The 15,000-nt window shown below is 44.9% G+C and overlaps 1 protein-coding gene across 11 annotated transcripts in view; it reads right to left on the bottom strand.

The window, feature by feature from the left end:
* LOC308370219 (muscleblind-like protein 1) overlaps positions 1-15,000 on the bottom strand; it is a 106,722-nt gene that overhangs the window by 85,318 nt on the left and 6,404 nt on the right. For all 11 annotated transcript variants that reach the window (XM_080844846.1, XM_080844839.1, XM_080844843.1 and 8 more), the window contains exon 2: positions 191-1,249. In XM_080844846.1, coding sequence (XP_080700972.1) covers positions 191-367 — 177 coding nt within the window. In that variant the 5' untranslated portion in view covers positions 368-1,249. The remainder of the gene's footprint in view (positions 1-190; positions 1,250-15,000) is intronic.

A 15,000-nucleotide genomic window follows, 5' to 3' on the forward strand; every position in this document is an offset into this window, starting at 1 on the left:
AGTAACCTGATCCGGAATCAGGGGTAAGCACTTTCTCTCTCTCCAGCTCACCCCGGGGGCACACACACACAACCCCCCCCCCACACACACACACAAATTCACATACACACACACACATATAGAGCGTGTTGAAGATAAAGTCAGTCAGAAGAGCGAGTGGTGGGTGCCACAAGGCACTATGGGTACTCACTTTGAGCGAGTCGAAGCAGGCGATGACCCGGCCATTCTCCACCTGGCAACTCTTGGCCGGGTGGGCGAACTTGCACTCGCTGTCTGGCCGCGAGCACGTGCCCCGCTGGAACTCACGGCACACCTCCAGCGTCAGCCATTTGGTGTCGCGCATGGGCGCAACATTCACCGCCATCATGGGGAAAACAAGGCGGGTCGGTTGGAGGGTTGAATCGAATGAGGGTGAACGGTTAAAAGCAGAGAGAGCTCCAGGCAATATGTGACGTCTCAGCAAGAGTGTGTGTGTGTGTGTGTGTGTTTTAATGGCACTGAAATGTTTGTCTTTTTTCGTTATTAAGTAAAAAACAGACACTTAAGAGCAGTCTTGACGAGTTGCTTCTTGGAGTTGAGCAGTAAGGCTTTCTCGGCCTGATATTTGCCCAAGATCACAGGCCCATCCTGGGCTTGAAGCCGAAGCGGTTCCTCCAGTCCCCTTGGAAAGAGGAGCCAAGCTTGCTCTCTCTTTCTCTCTTTTCCTCTCCCCCTCTTGTTTTCTATTTTAAACTCTCTCGCTCTCTTTGTACTCTTTCTCCCTCTGTCTCTGTCTCTCTCTCTCTCCTCAGTTGACCTGTCAGAGCAGACTGATGTTGAAAGTCATTATTGATCGGATCTTCCCAGCCAGAGAGGGTGGAGACAACAGCGATCCCCTCTCACCCACAGTGCTGGGCTGAGCTTTCTCCCTCTCTCTCTCTCTCTCTCCCTTTCTCTCTCTCTTTATATCACTCTATCCCTCTATCAAACAGGAAGCAGCATGAGAAACGGCACTGGCTTGAGCCAAGCTGTAGAGAAGAGGAGCTGTTGGGGTCAGAAGGCGTTGCTAGTGGCAACCAGGTTGCGACTGGTGCTCGGCGATTGGCAGTCGGTGAGTGGCGGTGAAGGCCGTCCTCGTGCCGCCAGGCGGCTGAGAGGGAAAAAAAAGGAAGAAGCAGGCGAGGCGAGGCAGGAGGGGGAGGCCGCCCTACGACAAGCAGGTCCAAGCAGCAGCAGCCACGTCAGGAAAGGCACTTCTGTCTGTGCCAGCCTGTGAAAGGGACACAGTGAGAGTTAGCAATCAACAGCTGCCAGACCTGTCTCTCTCAGACAGACACACACACACAGACAGAGACACACAGACACACACGCACACACACAGAGAGACACACAGACACACACGTACACATAGACAGAGACACACAAACGCTCACACACCCAATGCAAGCCCTCTCACTGGCTCTGGAGTGTAAGATCAAATCAAACACCATATTGCTTACAGTGAAGCTTAGCCTAGCCAGCTATGGCAAATATATCTAGGAGCAGAGGAGGAGAGAGCCTGAGGGAGGAGGGAGAGGGGAGAAACACAAAGAAAGAAGTGATACAAAGAATGGAGAGAGAGAAGAGATAAAAAGAGAGAAAATAGAAAGGGAGATATAAAAAGGAGAGACAGTGAAGAAGGGCAGAAAAGACGCAGAGAGAGAGAGAGAGAGAGAGAGAGAGAGAGAGAGAGAGAGATGGGCTGAGTTGGGGGACACTGGCAGTCATCTCTCAGACAGAGCACGACCTCAGAGGCAACCAATCAGAGACACCCCTGCTCCTACTGCTGCTGCTGCTGCTACAATCTGGGCACTGAGCCACCGGGTAGAACACTGGGCCCTAAACAAACCTGAGAAACACGGCCCGATAAAGAGGGTGAGGGAGAGAGGAAAGGAAGAAGGAGAGAGAGATAGACTAAGAAGGACAGAGAGAACGACTAACGGGACAGAAAGAAAGACTAACAGGGACAGAGAGAGAAGTGAGGGGAGTTAAGGTTGAAAAGTGATTGAGAGAGGAAGAGGAAGAGCGACTATAGAGGGATAAAAGGGACAATGGGAATGTGGATAGAGAAACGGAAAAAGTGTGAGAGTGAGGGACGGAGAATGAGATCAAGCTGTGAGCTTGTTTATTTATATAGCAGAATTTGCAATTACAGATTGGTAATTCAGTGCTTTACAAATGAGCAGATAACAGATCATACACAAGTTAGCAAATTTAAAAAGTAAATAAATAAAAAGTAGAGTGGCATTAGGGTGATGAATAAAAACAAACTAGTCTTGTGTTTAATCAGACGGTAGAGATGTGTGGCAGACTGCTGTGCTCTCTCCTGCTCTACATCCTCTTCTGCTGTGACCCCTTTTACTCTGACTATACTCAGCCTGGCCCGCACACAAACACAGAGAGAGAGAGAGAGAGAGAGGAGAACACACACACTCATACACACACACACAAACACACACACACACACACAAACACAATCAGAGAGGCAAATGCACACAAACAAACACAATCAGAGAGGCAAACACGCACACACACACACACACACACACACACACGCGCACACACAAATACAATCATATACACACAATTACACACACACATACACACACAGAGGCAAAACACGCACACACACACACACACACACACACAGAGGCAAACTCACATAGGGCCAAACACACACACACACACACACACACACACACACGGCCCCCTCTGCCAGGTTCCAGAGAGAAAGGCCCTCACCATGCCAGGCTGCCTGGCAGCTGTCTGTGCACAGTGAGGGTCTATTCCATTATCGGCACATTAAATATGAAGCAGGCAATTTGGCTCGCTGTGTTCCTGTACCAAAACATTTTTGTTACCCTCACACTTCCTTCCCCTCTCACTCACTGCTTTTTCTTTGTTCTTTTTCTTCATCAATCCCCCTCCCTGCCCCCCCTCTCTCTCTCTCTCTCTCTCTCTCTCTCTCTCTCTCATACTTCAATATGGATGAACTCTGTTTAAGGAGAGTTTATTCCAATGTCTTAACTTCGATTTTGCAATGTTTCTGGACTTTTCCATTGGAACATTGGAACAGTGGAGATAAACAGATCAATATGTGCATATGTGTGTGGGAGGAGTGTGTGTGTGTTGTGGTCAAAGGCAGAGGCACTACAAGTGGTGGCTGGTGAATAATACCATCCCTGGAGAATGGGAGAGAGTGAGAACACCCCATCATCTCCCTCCAGACCTACCCCTTTACCCACATCATCTCCCTCCAGACCTACCCCTAACCCACATCATCTCCCTCCAGACTTACCCCTAAACCCCATCATCTCCCTCCAGACCTACCCCTAACCCACATCATCACCTTCCAGGGATCCACCATCATAAAAGACGAAAACAGGTTTCCACCCAAATGCAAATTTGCTGTTTGTAAACTCCTCATACATCCTCTGCAGTTGCGACCCCTCAGTGAATACATGTTTGATGGTTGAGGACAGGACTGTGTTTCTAAGTCTTGGATGAGGTCAGATGTCTGTAAGAGTGTATGTCTATGTGGGTCTCTTCATGTGTATGCAGGGGTACAGATGTGTTTGTCTGTGCTTGTGTGTGTTGACTTAGGCTAACACACATGCTGTTGCCTGTAGGGGCTATTCCCACACCTGCACACAGCTTCTGCTCATTTCTCAAGAGCCATCAGCCCACGCACAGATGCTGCAAGGCAGTGGGCGCGCGCACACACACAAACACACGTACGCATACACACACACACACACACACACACACACACACACACACACACACACACACACACACACACACACACACACACACACACACACACACAAACACACACACACACACACACACACACACATACAAGCACATCTATGAACACATACACATGCCCGTGCTTACACTCTCACCCCTATCAATAACAGGCTAAGACCTGTATACGAATGTCAGGAATGTCATTTCACAAATTTCACAAATTCAAGGGCGATGCCGGCAAACTGCTCAGAAAAATCACCTTGACCTTTGTCCCATTCACAGTGATGTGTGCAGACACCAACACACACAAAGCAGGAATACTTGAGGCGTATAGAGAAAAGAGCAAATGAGTGCTTTTGCTGGGAGATATCAAATGTAGTGCCAAATAGCCATGAGATGCAACCACATGTTGACGATCGTACACAGCCCTGTTCATAGTCAACTAAACTTAGCATTGGATGCATGTGCAGTGGACCTGATCAGAAAGTGGCATAGATGGATGGATAGATGGATGGATGGATGGATGGATGGATGGATACACATGACTGCAGGAGTAGCGTCTATCATGGAAACCCAGTCCCTTTCTCTGCAGTGTGGCACCACTTACTGCATCTTGGGCCGCTTGTGAATCTTTGACAGGAGCTTTGGGTTTTACCCTGGAAGTCAGACGTCAAAGAGATCCAGGGGATAGAGCAGCATAGGATACGCTACGCCGAACTATGATACCATACCATACCATACCATACCATACCATACCATACCATACCATACCATACCATAACAGTAACCATAACGTTAACCATGTGTTTTAATAAATTACCTAGTAACAAGCTAGGAATCATCGGTGCATAATTGTTGCAAAGCCCATGAAAAAGTTTTAAACCCACACAAGTATCATTTCCTTAGCTATAACAAATGTCTGTAGTAGTCTGAAATCTTTTTTTTCTTTCTCTTTCTCAATCCTTTTTCTCTTATTTTAACAGACAATTGATCAGCGTGTTTTTCTGAGTGATTATTCCGCCGCAGTTTTTAAGCCAACGTTAAATTGAGGCCCATTATTTGGAAATCAGAGCGGCGGAACCCGTCAAGCTCACGGTGACCCGCGGGAAACCGAACAAACACAGTCAGACAGATGCAGCCCTGAGGGGATCCGGGGGAGAAAAAGTGACAAATTACGCTGCCATCAATAAATATAGGAATAAATGGGTCATCAATAAGCATGTGAGCCCTGCTGAATAATGAATGAGGCCATTTCACATCACCGGAGGCTTGAGGATATTATTAAACTAAAGCACCAGCCCGCCCACTTCACATAGTAATGAGGCCTTAGGGAGATACAGAACTGTGTGCAAGATCCATACATACATGCAGATACGTGTATACATCAGCGTTAGCACACACACACATGCACACACATGAACACACACATGAACACAGACGCACACATTTACAGTGTGTATTTTTGCAAACACCAGGTTCACTATACCATCGCTCAGACACCCACAGTTGAACATACTGCTTACGGTACCAATATACACTCATCCCCACCCCCAACCCTCCAGTCCCCTCCTCGCAGACACGTCTTCATCTTCATTGCCTTGTCGCCTGCTATCTGATAATGTGTAAATCCCTCGGCTAAAACCAGCTCCTACTGCCAGTGCACTTGAGCCCTCAGATCATCTGCTAAGGCTGAACCTTTGGCCTTTTTCCCTGAACACCCCTCCTCCCCCACTGACAGGTCAGTAGAGTGTCTAGGGTTTTTTAATGGGGGCGTGTGTGTGTGTGTGTGTGTGTGTGTGTGTGTGTGTGTGTGTGTGTGTGTGTGTGTGTGTGTGTGTGTGTGTGTTTGTGTGTGTGTGTGTTTGTGTGTGTGTGTGAGTGTGTGTGTGTTTGTGTGTGTGCGTGTGTGTGCACGTGAGACTAATGTAGCCTGCTCTGTCCTCTTTTGCCATGGTTTTGAGGTTGGACACACAGTGTGCTACTCTCGACATCATCACCCAGCCTAAAGACCAAACACACTGTCAATGTATGTGATGTAGAGAGCTCCCATGATTCTGTGCGTTTGCTCCTCATTCTTAATTCTGTGCATAAGTGTTCCATTTAGAATGTGCTTGTACCGCTCCTTTAGTGTTAATGCTACCATGGATCTCTGTTACCATTTCACATGGGTTAATGCCTCAGTTTAACCCCAGTGTTGGTTAGTGTACTCGTCCACCCTTAGTAACAGTGCTCTGTAAAAACCAGACATCCATCCTGTTTTCCGCAAAACTGTATCGAGTCCTATCATGTGTGTTCAAGTGGCCAATAAAGTGGCACTCCTGGGGTTGTGCGGCCCATGGGGCACAGGAGCTGCGTTAAAACAGAAACCTCTGTCTCCCTGCACGTCTCTAGCTCGCTCAAATATCTCTGACCCGCTCATGTCTCTAGCTCGCTACAATATGTATGTCTCGCTGCGCGTCTATAGCTCGCTACAAAATGTCTGTTCCGCTGCATTTCTCTAGCTCACTGCAATATGTATGTCTCGCTGCGCATCTCTAGCTTGCTACAATATGCCTGTCTCGCTGCACGTCTCTAGCTCGCCAACAATATCTCTGTCTAGCTCATGTCTCTAGCTCGCATCAATATCTCTGTCTCGCTCATGTCTTTAGCTTGCTACAATATCTCTGTCTCGCTCTGGGGCCGTATTCACAAAGAATCTTAGGGCTAAAAGTAGGTCATAAGTGGCGAATTTAGGAGAAACTCCTAAAAATAATGGGCGTGTCAGTCTTAAATGTAGGACTCCTAATTTTTTTTACTAAGAGCAATTCACAAAATATTTTATCCCTAAAAGTAGCACCTAAGTCTAGGACAGCTTAAAACTCCTCATGAGGACTCCTAAATCACTAAGACCTATTCACAAAAAATCGTAAGATGGCTGCAGCCGACTTGGAATTGATAAAAGACATTGCTTAAACCGTGAAGGTATTAATATTGTCGTAGAATTAGCGCGGGATGCAATGACGCCTTTAAACAACGATGTGTCCCGAAGTGAAATGTTTGGAAACATAAAGATTTTTGTTTGGCTTCGCGGAAAACGCAACTGACGACACTGGGAATCATCAGTCAGCCGTTTAATTCATCAAACTATCAACGCACTGTAGACCCCACATCATCCAACAGTTTATCCAGACAATCGCCTATTACACAATATCAAAGTAAATTCCATGGCGATCGCAGGAATGTCCAGTGACGGGACACACATTACAATAATTCGTCCACCGTGGCCTGGATGTACCGATGACTGGTGCATTTCAACGGAGAGCGGTCGCAGGTTTTTGAGAACTTACCAGCTGGATGCCGCTGGGGTGACAGTGACTATTGGGACCAGTAGGCTTTCGCCTAGGCTACGGTTCACGTTCGTTTCGCTTTGATCAATTAAGATTGGAGGGCTTGAAGAGCCGTATGTGCTGATATTTGAAGTGGTCAAGGGCTGGAAATATAATAGCCTAACAGTTTGCTGGGTGCTTTAATTATTACTGCCTTGATTACATGCAATTGCCATATTATATATTGATCGCTTTCTATTTACCTTATCGTGCAAATTGTCATTCCCGTTGGATGCACAAACTTGTCATCATGCGTGTGCATTCTGCTAACTGCACTGTCCATAACTATTTAATATGACTTAATTTGAAGCCTAGGTTATTCTCTTATTTTCAGTTGATATAGTGGGATTGTTAGAGGGACGTCACAAATGAGTTTTTAATGAGAGAGCCTGTCAACAACCAATCACCGTCCTCACCCCTTCTAAACTCGTGCATGAGAATCGTCGTCATCCATCAACGGAGTTTTTATCTTAAGCTTAGGAGTTGGTATTATCCTTAGTATGAGTAGGTCTCAGAGCCGTTGTGAATCACTTTTAAGAAATTACTCCTACGTAAAAGGTTTTAGCGCGAGTTAGGAGCACTCCTAGTGGTAAGATAAAAGGCTTTGTGAATACGGCCCCTGGTCTCTAGCTTGCTACAATATGTCTGTTTTGTGCGTGTCTCTAGCTCGCTACAATATGTCTGTCTTGTGCGTGTCTCTAGCTCGCTTCAATATGTCTGTCTTGTGCTTGTCTCTAGCTCGCTACAATATGATACTTACCTCAGCCCTAACCTTATCCCACACCCAGTTTGATAGCAATATGTATATAATGCTACATACACAGTAATATGTGCAAACATATGATTCTTTAGCACTGTATAATTCAATTAAGTCCATGGAGGCTATGGGCACTATATATGATACCATAAAATACAAATAAATAAGTATAAATGCAGAAATGAAGAACACACTACAGTGCTTGGTAGGACTGTCATCTCTCTGAGCCCTGAGAGTGAGTTGTTTGGACATTAGCTTGGGTTTGCTGCTGGCATAGGAGAGGGAAACCACACTCTACCACATGCTCTCACTTTAAACCATGGAGTCAGCCTGTTCCCAGAACTCAGGGGGTGGGGAAGGGGTAAGGGCTAGAGTAGGGGAGGGGGATTCGCGTGAGTAAACATGCTACAGTCTGGCAGCCATGGAAACATGACACTTGTAGCACCACGACTATCATCATCTCTCCTCTGCTCATGTGCTTGTTTGTGTGTGTCTGTGTGTGTGTGTGTGTGTGTGCGTGCGTGTGTGTATGCATGTGTGTGCGTGTGTGTGTATGTGTGTGCGCGTATGTGTGTGTGTGCTCGTGTGTGTGTGTGCGTGTGTGTATGCATGTGTGTGCTCGTGTGAGCTTGTGTGTGTGTGTTTGTGTGTGTGTGTGTGTGTGTGTGTGTGTGTGTGTGTGTGTGTGTGTGTGTGTGTGTGTGTTTGGGTGTGTGTGTGTGTTGTGTTCGTGTGTGTGTGTGTGTGCGTTGTGTTTGTGTGTGTGTGTGTATGTGTGTTCGTGTGTGTGTGTGTGTGTGTTTGGGTCTTTGTGTGTGTGTGTTTGGGTAGCTGAAGAACACACAGTCGTGTTGAAATACATTCCTGCTACACAAACTCCACAGGGCACCCAAAAAGAAGTATACGGCCAATACGCACACACAGACACAGACATACACACAGAGACACACACACACGCATATCTGACAAAGGCAGCAGCGTGCAGTAGGAAGCGAAAGAGCATATTAAATTATCAAAGTTCAATTCGACATCAGAGCTGTTTTGGTTTGGTTATGCCTAAGTGCGTTTTTGTCATGCCAATAAAACCTTTTTAATTGGATTGAATTCAGTGGTAACACAGAAATAAGAGATAGACTCTGTGTGTGTGTGTGTGTGTGTGTGTGTGTGTGTGTGTGTGTGTGTGTGTGTGTGTGTGTGTGTGTTTGTGTGTGTGTTTGAGTGTGGGTGTTAAATACAGAAAAACTGAATGAAAGGATAAATGAGTGACTGCCTCCATAAAAGAGAGGACTTGAAATTGAGGTTGAAACACACAAAGAAAGACTGGACCGAGGTTGAGCAGAAAGGTTTCCAAGTAGCCCTGGTGCATGACAGAGAAAGAGGGAGAGATAAAGAGAAATAGAAGTGAGGGAAAGAAAAAAACAAAATCACTATGGCACATGCCAGGCATGTTTTCACCTCAGATGACTTGCAGTGTGTTTGTGTGTGTGTGTGTGTGTGTGTGTTTGTGTGTGTGTGTGTGTGTATGTGGGATGACTGACCTTTGGAACACAGACACAGTGCTGTTAACTCTGCCTTGTGACGAAGTAGAGGAGCTTTCCATTGACACAAAACAGTTCTAGACAGCACACCATTACGGGGCAAAATGATTTTGGTGCTCCCAAGTTCCAATTAAGAGATCCGAAATACATATGTGCAATCTGTTTCTATGGAGCTGTTTGTAACTTGGGCAAAGTTTCAGACAGTCATTTTAGTTTATAAAACAATTGGGTTCTAGCGCGTAATTTAGCTGTTTCTGATTGGACGAGAGACGTTCCATGCTATAGGTTATTCGTCAACATACCTACAGTTACTGGACTTTTCACAGCTAAAAATAAATCACTCCGCGATGAAACATTCGCATTGATGATAACCGTTAAGTTAAGTACGGGAGTTGTTGCCTACGCCACTCGGCCTTCGGCCTCGATGGCTACGGCAGTAGTTTGTTGACAGTAGAATTGTTTTATAAAAGCAGAATTGTAGAATTGTTTTATAGAATTGTTTTATAAAAGCAATATAGCACTCGTGGGAGTGGGGTAGGTAAGGGATAATCCCACGGGTGTTGTTGCCTACGCCACTCGGCCTTCGGCCTCGATGGCTACGGCCGAACACCACCCGTGGGATTATCCCTTACCTACCCCACTCCCACGAGTGCTATATTGCTTAAATAATCCCTTTGTGTTAAGGCCATGGACGAAAATAGGATTGCAGGCCCTTCCAAGAACTACTGCATTTAAAGCACAACATGTTGCTCAAGATGCCTCGTTCTTTGAAAGTGTGCCGCAAGTCTGTGCTGATGTGGCTTTTCTCCACTTCTTGTTTACACAAACTAGAATATACTCTAGAATATACTAAACTTAGTAAAGTTTTTTTTTAACCAAGTTTGGTGGCAACAAAAGAGTTAAAGTTAGTAAAACAAAAACAAAATAATTCTGGACATGATGATGAGAATCATAATGTAGCGCTGACGGTAAACAATCAGTGATTTGAAATGTTACTTTGCACTCATCTGACTTTGTTTCTTCATTTCAAATATACATTTGTTTGAGGCTGAGCCCTCTAAACAGATAGATAGATAGATAGATAAATAGATAGATAGATAGATAGATAGATAGATAGATAGATAGATAGATAGATAGATAGATAGATAGATAGATAGATAGATAGATAGATAGATAGATAGATACATATAGATACATATATAGGTAGATAGATATAGATATGTCACTGCTGTCGGTCTAGCAGTATTAAAGCACTGACTGCACCTTTAAGCTGAGGGTAAAGGAAGACTGGGAGAGAGAATAGAAGATGACAGGATGCAGCTGAAAGCAAAAACAGTCTGACTGCATACAGAGTGGTGGCCATCGAGACGTTTCTCACTCAAAGTCTCAAGAGTTTAGTAAAGAATATCGTTAACACTTAATTTGAAGGGCTGCGCATAAGACTGACATGACACTGTCATAACCATGACATGACACCTGTCATTTTACAACTGTGTTATTAGGTCAATCATGTAATTTTTAATGCAAAGTAGACATTGTTTTGACAACTTGACATTAACCAACACAACACAACCTGTCGACAACCGTTCTGTGTATTCCCCAGAGAATCCATCATTTCTCACTGTTAGGCTCTTAATTCTGAAATGTGTTCTGCGTGGGACTGTGTTTTGTTTTGTTTGTTTACTTTCACTACCACGTAAGGTAAACAGTGTTAATGGCAACCTACATTTTTATAAAATATCATTGCTAAAATCACTCATCCAGTTAATCTGTTGGAAAGCGCTTGTGTTTTGTAATAACATATTGTCTTTAATGTTAAATGCTTGAGCATGTATGCAGTGGAAACATCACAGGATGAAGCTTATGTTCAGTAGGTAATTTTTTTTGTCACGCAGTAAATCATACGTGAAGGATGCTTTAAACGTATTGTAATCTTCATTTTAAGAATCTGTTATTTTCACTTGCAGATTATTTACTTTTGCAGTGGAATATGTGTTGACAGTGTAATAAAATGTAAAATATTCAAGACACAGCGATAATGGTCTTATGACAGCCAATGTCAAAACCAACCAGTATAATGTAAACTTCACACAGAAAGCTACATAGTTTCTTTAAGCTTGACAATTAAGCCGGCCATGTCATGTTTATGATGTCATTATGTCGTCTTGGTTATTGTCAAGTAGTCATAACACAGACATACCAAACAAGGTCAACTTTGCATGAAAACTGACATAGCTGACAAATTGACATTGACAACAGTCACAAACAATTATGTTCATGACAGGTGCCACGTCATAGTTATGATACGATGTGAAGACAGTCTTATGCGCACCCCTTTAAACACAGCATTACCAGAATATCTAATCCATTTAATCCATCTAATCCTGCAGCCCTTCACTTCATCACGCCACAAATGACTAGATTCCTCAACACAGCACTCCTGTTTACAAGCACTTTGAGACCTTTATGCCAGCAGCAATCATTTTCATGAGTAATTATTATTATTGGTATTATTATTGTTGTTGTTGTTGTTACATTGTTATTGCTCTCATACATCAGTAAAAATCACCATAATACTATCCATGTGTTTATGAGACTTTAAAAAAACCATGAACAATCTGTTTATGCTTTAGGGAGTTGCCTTTGGTGCATAACAGTGTCATTATGACAGTCATGTTGAGTTTAATGTTGTTTTGTTAAAAAGAGATTTTTGCACAACCTGCACTTCATTTTCCCTCTGCCCTTTTAAAGGGTTTTAATGCATTCTGTGTCACTGCAACTGCAGAGTGCTCTCTCTCTCTATCTCTCTCTTTCTCTCTCTCTCTATCTCTATCTCTATCTGTCTCTCTCTCTATCTCTCTCTGTCTCTGTCTCTCTCTCACTCTGTCTCTCTAGCTCTCTCTCTCACTCTCTCTCTCTCTCTTTATATATATATGTGTGTGTGTGTGTGTGTGTGTGTGTGTCCCTATTAATGAAATACTTTTCTATTCTAATTTGTTTGCTGCCTCTTCTGAGCTCCAACCATCCTTTGCGTCAGCCATGCCAGGGCGCTGCAGTCACTGCTGCGGCGACGAGCTGCAAGGTCGTCGTCATCGCCACGGAAACCAGGAGAAAGCCAAAACTTCAGGATCAGCGACAGATGGGAGTCCAAGCATTAGGTGTGTGTGTGCTGAATATTGATACGGGTATGAATATGCGCAGGGTGTCTGCGGCTATCCTACCGGGGACTGTCACAGGGCCAGCGAGTATAGAGGGACTCATATCTGTATGTGTGTGGGTGAGAGCAAGAGAGAAAATGTATATGATTATGTATGTGTGTGTGTCTGTGTGTATGCATGTTTGTTTGTGTATGTGCATGCCTGTTTGTGTGATCTTCAACAATGGCTCCACATATCACACTTAACTCTTAACTCATGCATACCATAAACCCTGACTTAACACTTTCTCCCTATACGTATGGACTCAGTGTGCACATTTCGATATGACTGTGCACTACACAGCATAAAGACCTACACGTGACAGATAAGGACATGGCTATCCTTCTCCCACGAGCCAGCCCAATGACTCCCAGTGGAAGACATCTAGTAATAAACATGAGTGGACACGGCAAATTATATCATCTTTCACAAGTCCTTGGTGGATGACAAAAATGCAAACACTCACACTCTCACTTACGCACACACACACACGCGCACACACACACACGCATGTCCATGAATGTGTAGACACACAAGGAAGATGTGCATCCATGAACACACACACACACACACACCCACACACACACACACACACACACACACACAACACACACACACACACACACACACACACACACACACACACACACACACACACACACACACACACACACACACACACACACACACACACACACACACACACACACACACACACACACACACAAACACAGGACAGAGAAAGGACAGAGAAAAAACCATGATGCAGCAAAATCTGCCCGAGCCACTTATAGTTTTAACCTATAGCAGAGTCACCTGAAAGGGCATCTGGCAGCATGGTGTTGAGAGACCGAGGCACACACACACAGACGCGCACACACACACACACACACACACGCAGACACACACACATGCACACACACACACATACACCAACACACACACAAACACACACACACACACACAAACACACACACACACACACACACACACACACACACACACACACACACACACACACACACACACACTGGCCCTTATTAAGCAAACAGAAGAGGGAGGATTTGCTGAGGCCACTGAGGCAGAGCATGTGTCAGCTGATGTTTGCAAGTGCTTGTGAGTGTGTGTGTATGTGTGTGTGTGTGTGTGTGTGTGTGTGTTTTTGATAGAGAGAGAGTTTGTGAGTGTGTATTCAAACTGAATAAATGAAACACTATGACAAGCTCTGGACATATGTTTAGTGTCTGCGTGTGTGTTTTTGTGTGTGTGTGTGTGTGTTTATGTGTGTGTTTATGAATGAGTTGTACCCTGTGACCTGTATGAATTCGACCCCAAATATGGCAACATCTGTGGGTCAGCAACCATGTACCAAGAAGCTGATTGCATCGTCATCATTGCCCATGTCAGGGTATCTGTGTGTGTGTGTGTGTGTGTGTGTGTGTGTGTTTGTGGACCCCTCTCTCCCTGCATGTCCACGTGTCTCTGTGTGTGTGTTCCTCTCTCTCTGTGTGTGTGCTGAGCGGCAGCGGTAGATACTGGCTGTACTCACGCTGGGAGGGCAGCCTGCACTAATGATGTGGAAATTAGAGCGCTTATTTAGAGGCTGCAGCAGCACAAGGCCTAATTGAATGTGGGAGGCAGTGTGCACAGCCAGGACTACTCGTTACAATCAGCCACCGCTGTTCCTGACACACGACACCTCTAACGCCTGATCGTAGATCAGTGCCTTCATCTCTGCCCAGCTGCAGACATTAATATACACACACAAACCCAAACCAACATCGTAAAGAAAACACACGCAGTAGAGGGTGGATACCATAGACAGTAGAGGGTGGATACCATAGACAGTTTTCTCTCTCCACCTCACTCTCCACTTCCCTCTTTACAAATGAGGTGAAGGATGCCTTACCTCACATGCTATGTCACAAGGTCCATACAAGCACACACACACACGCACACAATTACACACACACACATTCAGACATATATACACATGCAGACACACGCACATGCATTAGACAGAGCATCATTGTTCGATGACAAAAGAAGGTATTTAACATAGGTTCCTCTTCATTATATTATGGAGAATTTCATGTCTGTGTGTGTGTGCGTGTGTGTATGCATGGGTGTGTGTGTGTGTGTGTGTGGGTGTGTGTGTATGCATGTGTGTGTGTGTGTGTGTGTGTGTGTGTGTGTGTGTGTGTGTGTGTGTGTGTGTGTGTGTGTGTGTGTGTGTGTGTGTGTGTGTGTGTGTGTGTGTGTGTGCGTGGACGTTGGTTGTTCTGACAGAACCCATCAGGGGTGCACTCCCTTTCTGGAGGGTGTCACCAGGGAGACCGGGCAAGATGATGATGTAGCACATGTGCAATGAG

This window comes from Sprattus sprattus, assembly GCF_963457725.1.
Source record: "Sprattus sprattus genome assembly, chromosome: 9".
Taxonomy (NCBI): Eukaryota; Metazoa; Chordata; class Actinopteri; order Clupeiformes; family Clupeidae; genus Sprattus; species Sprattus sprattus.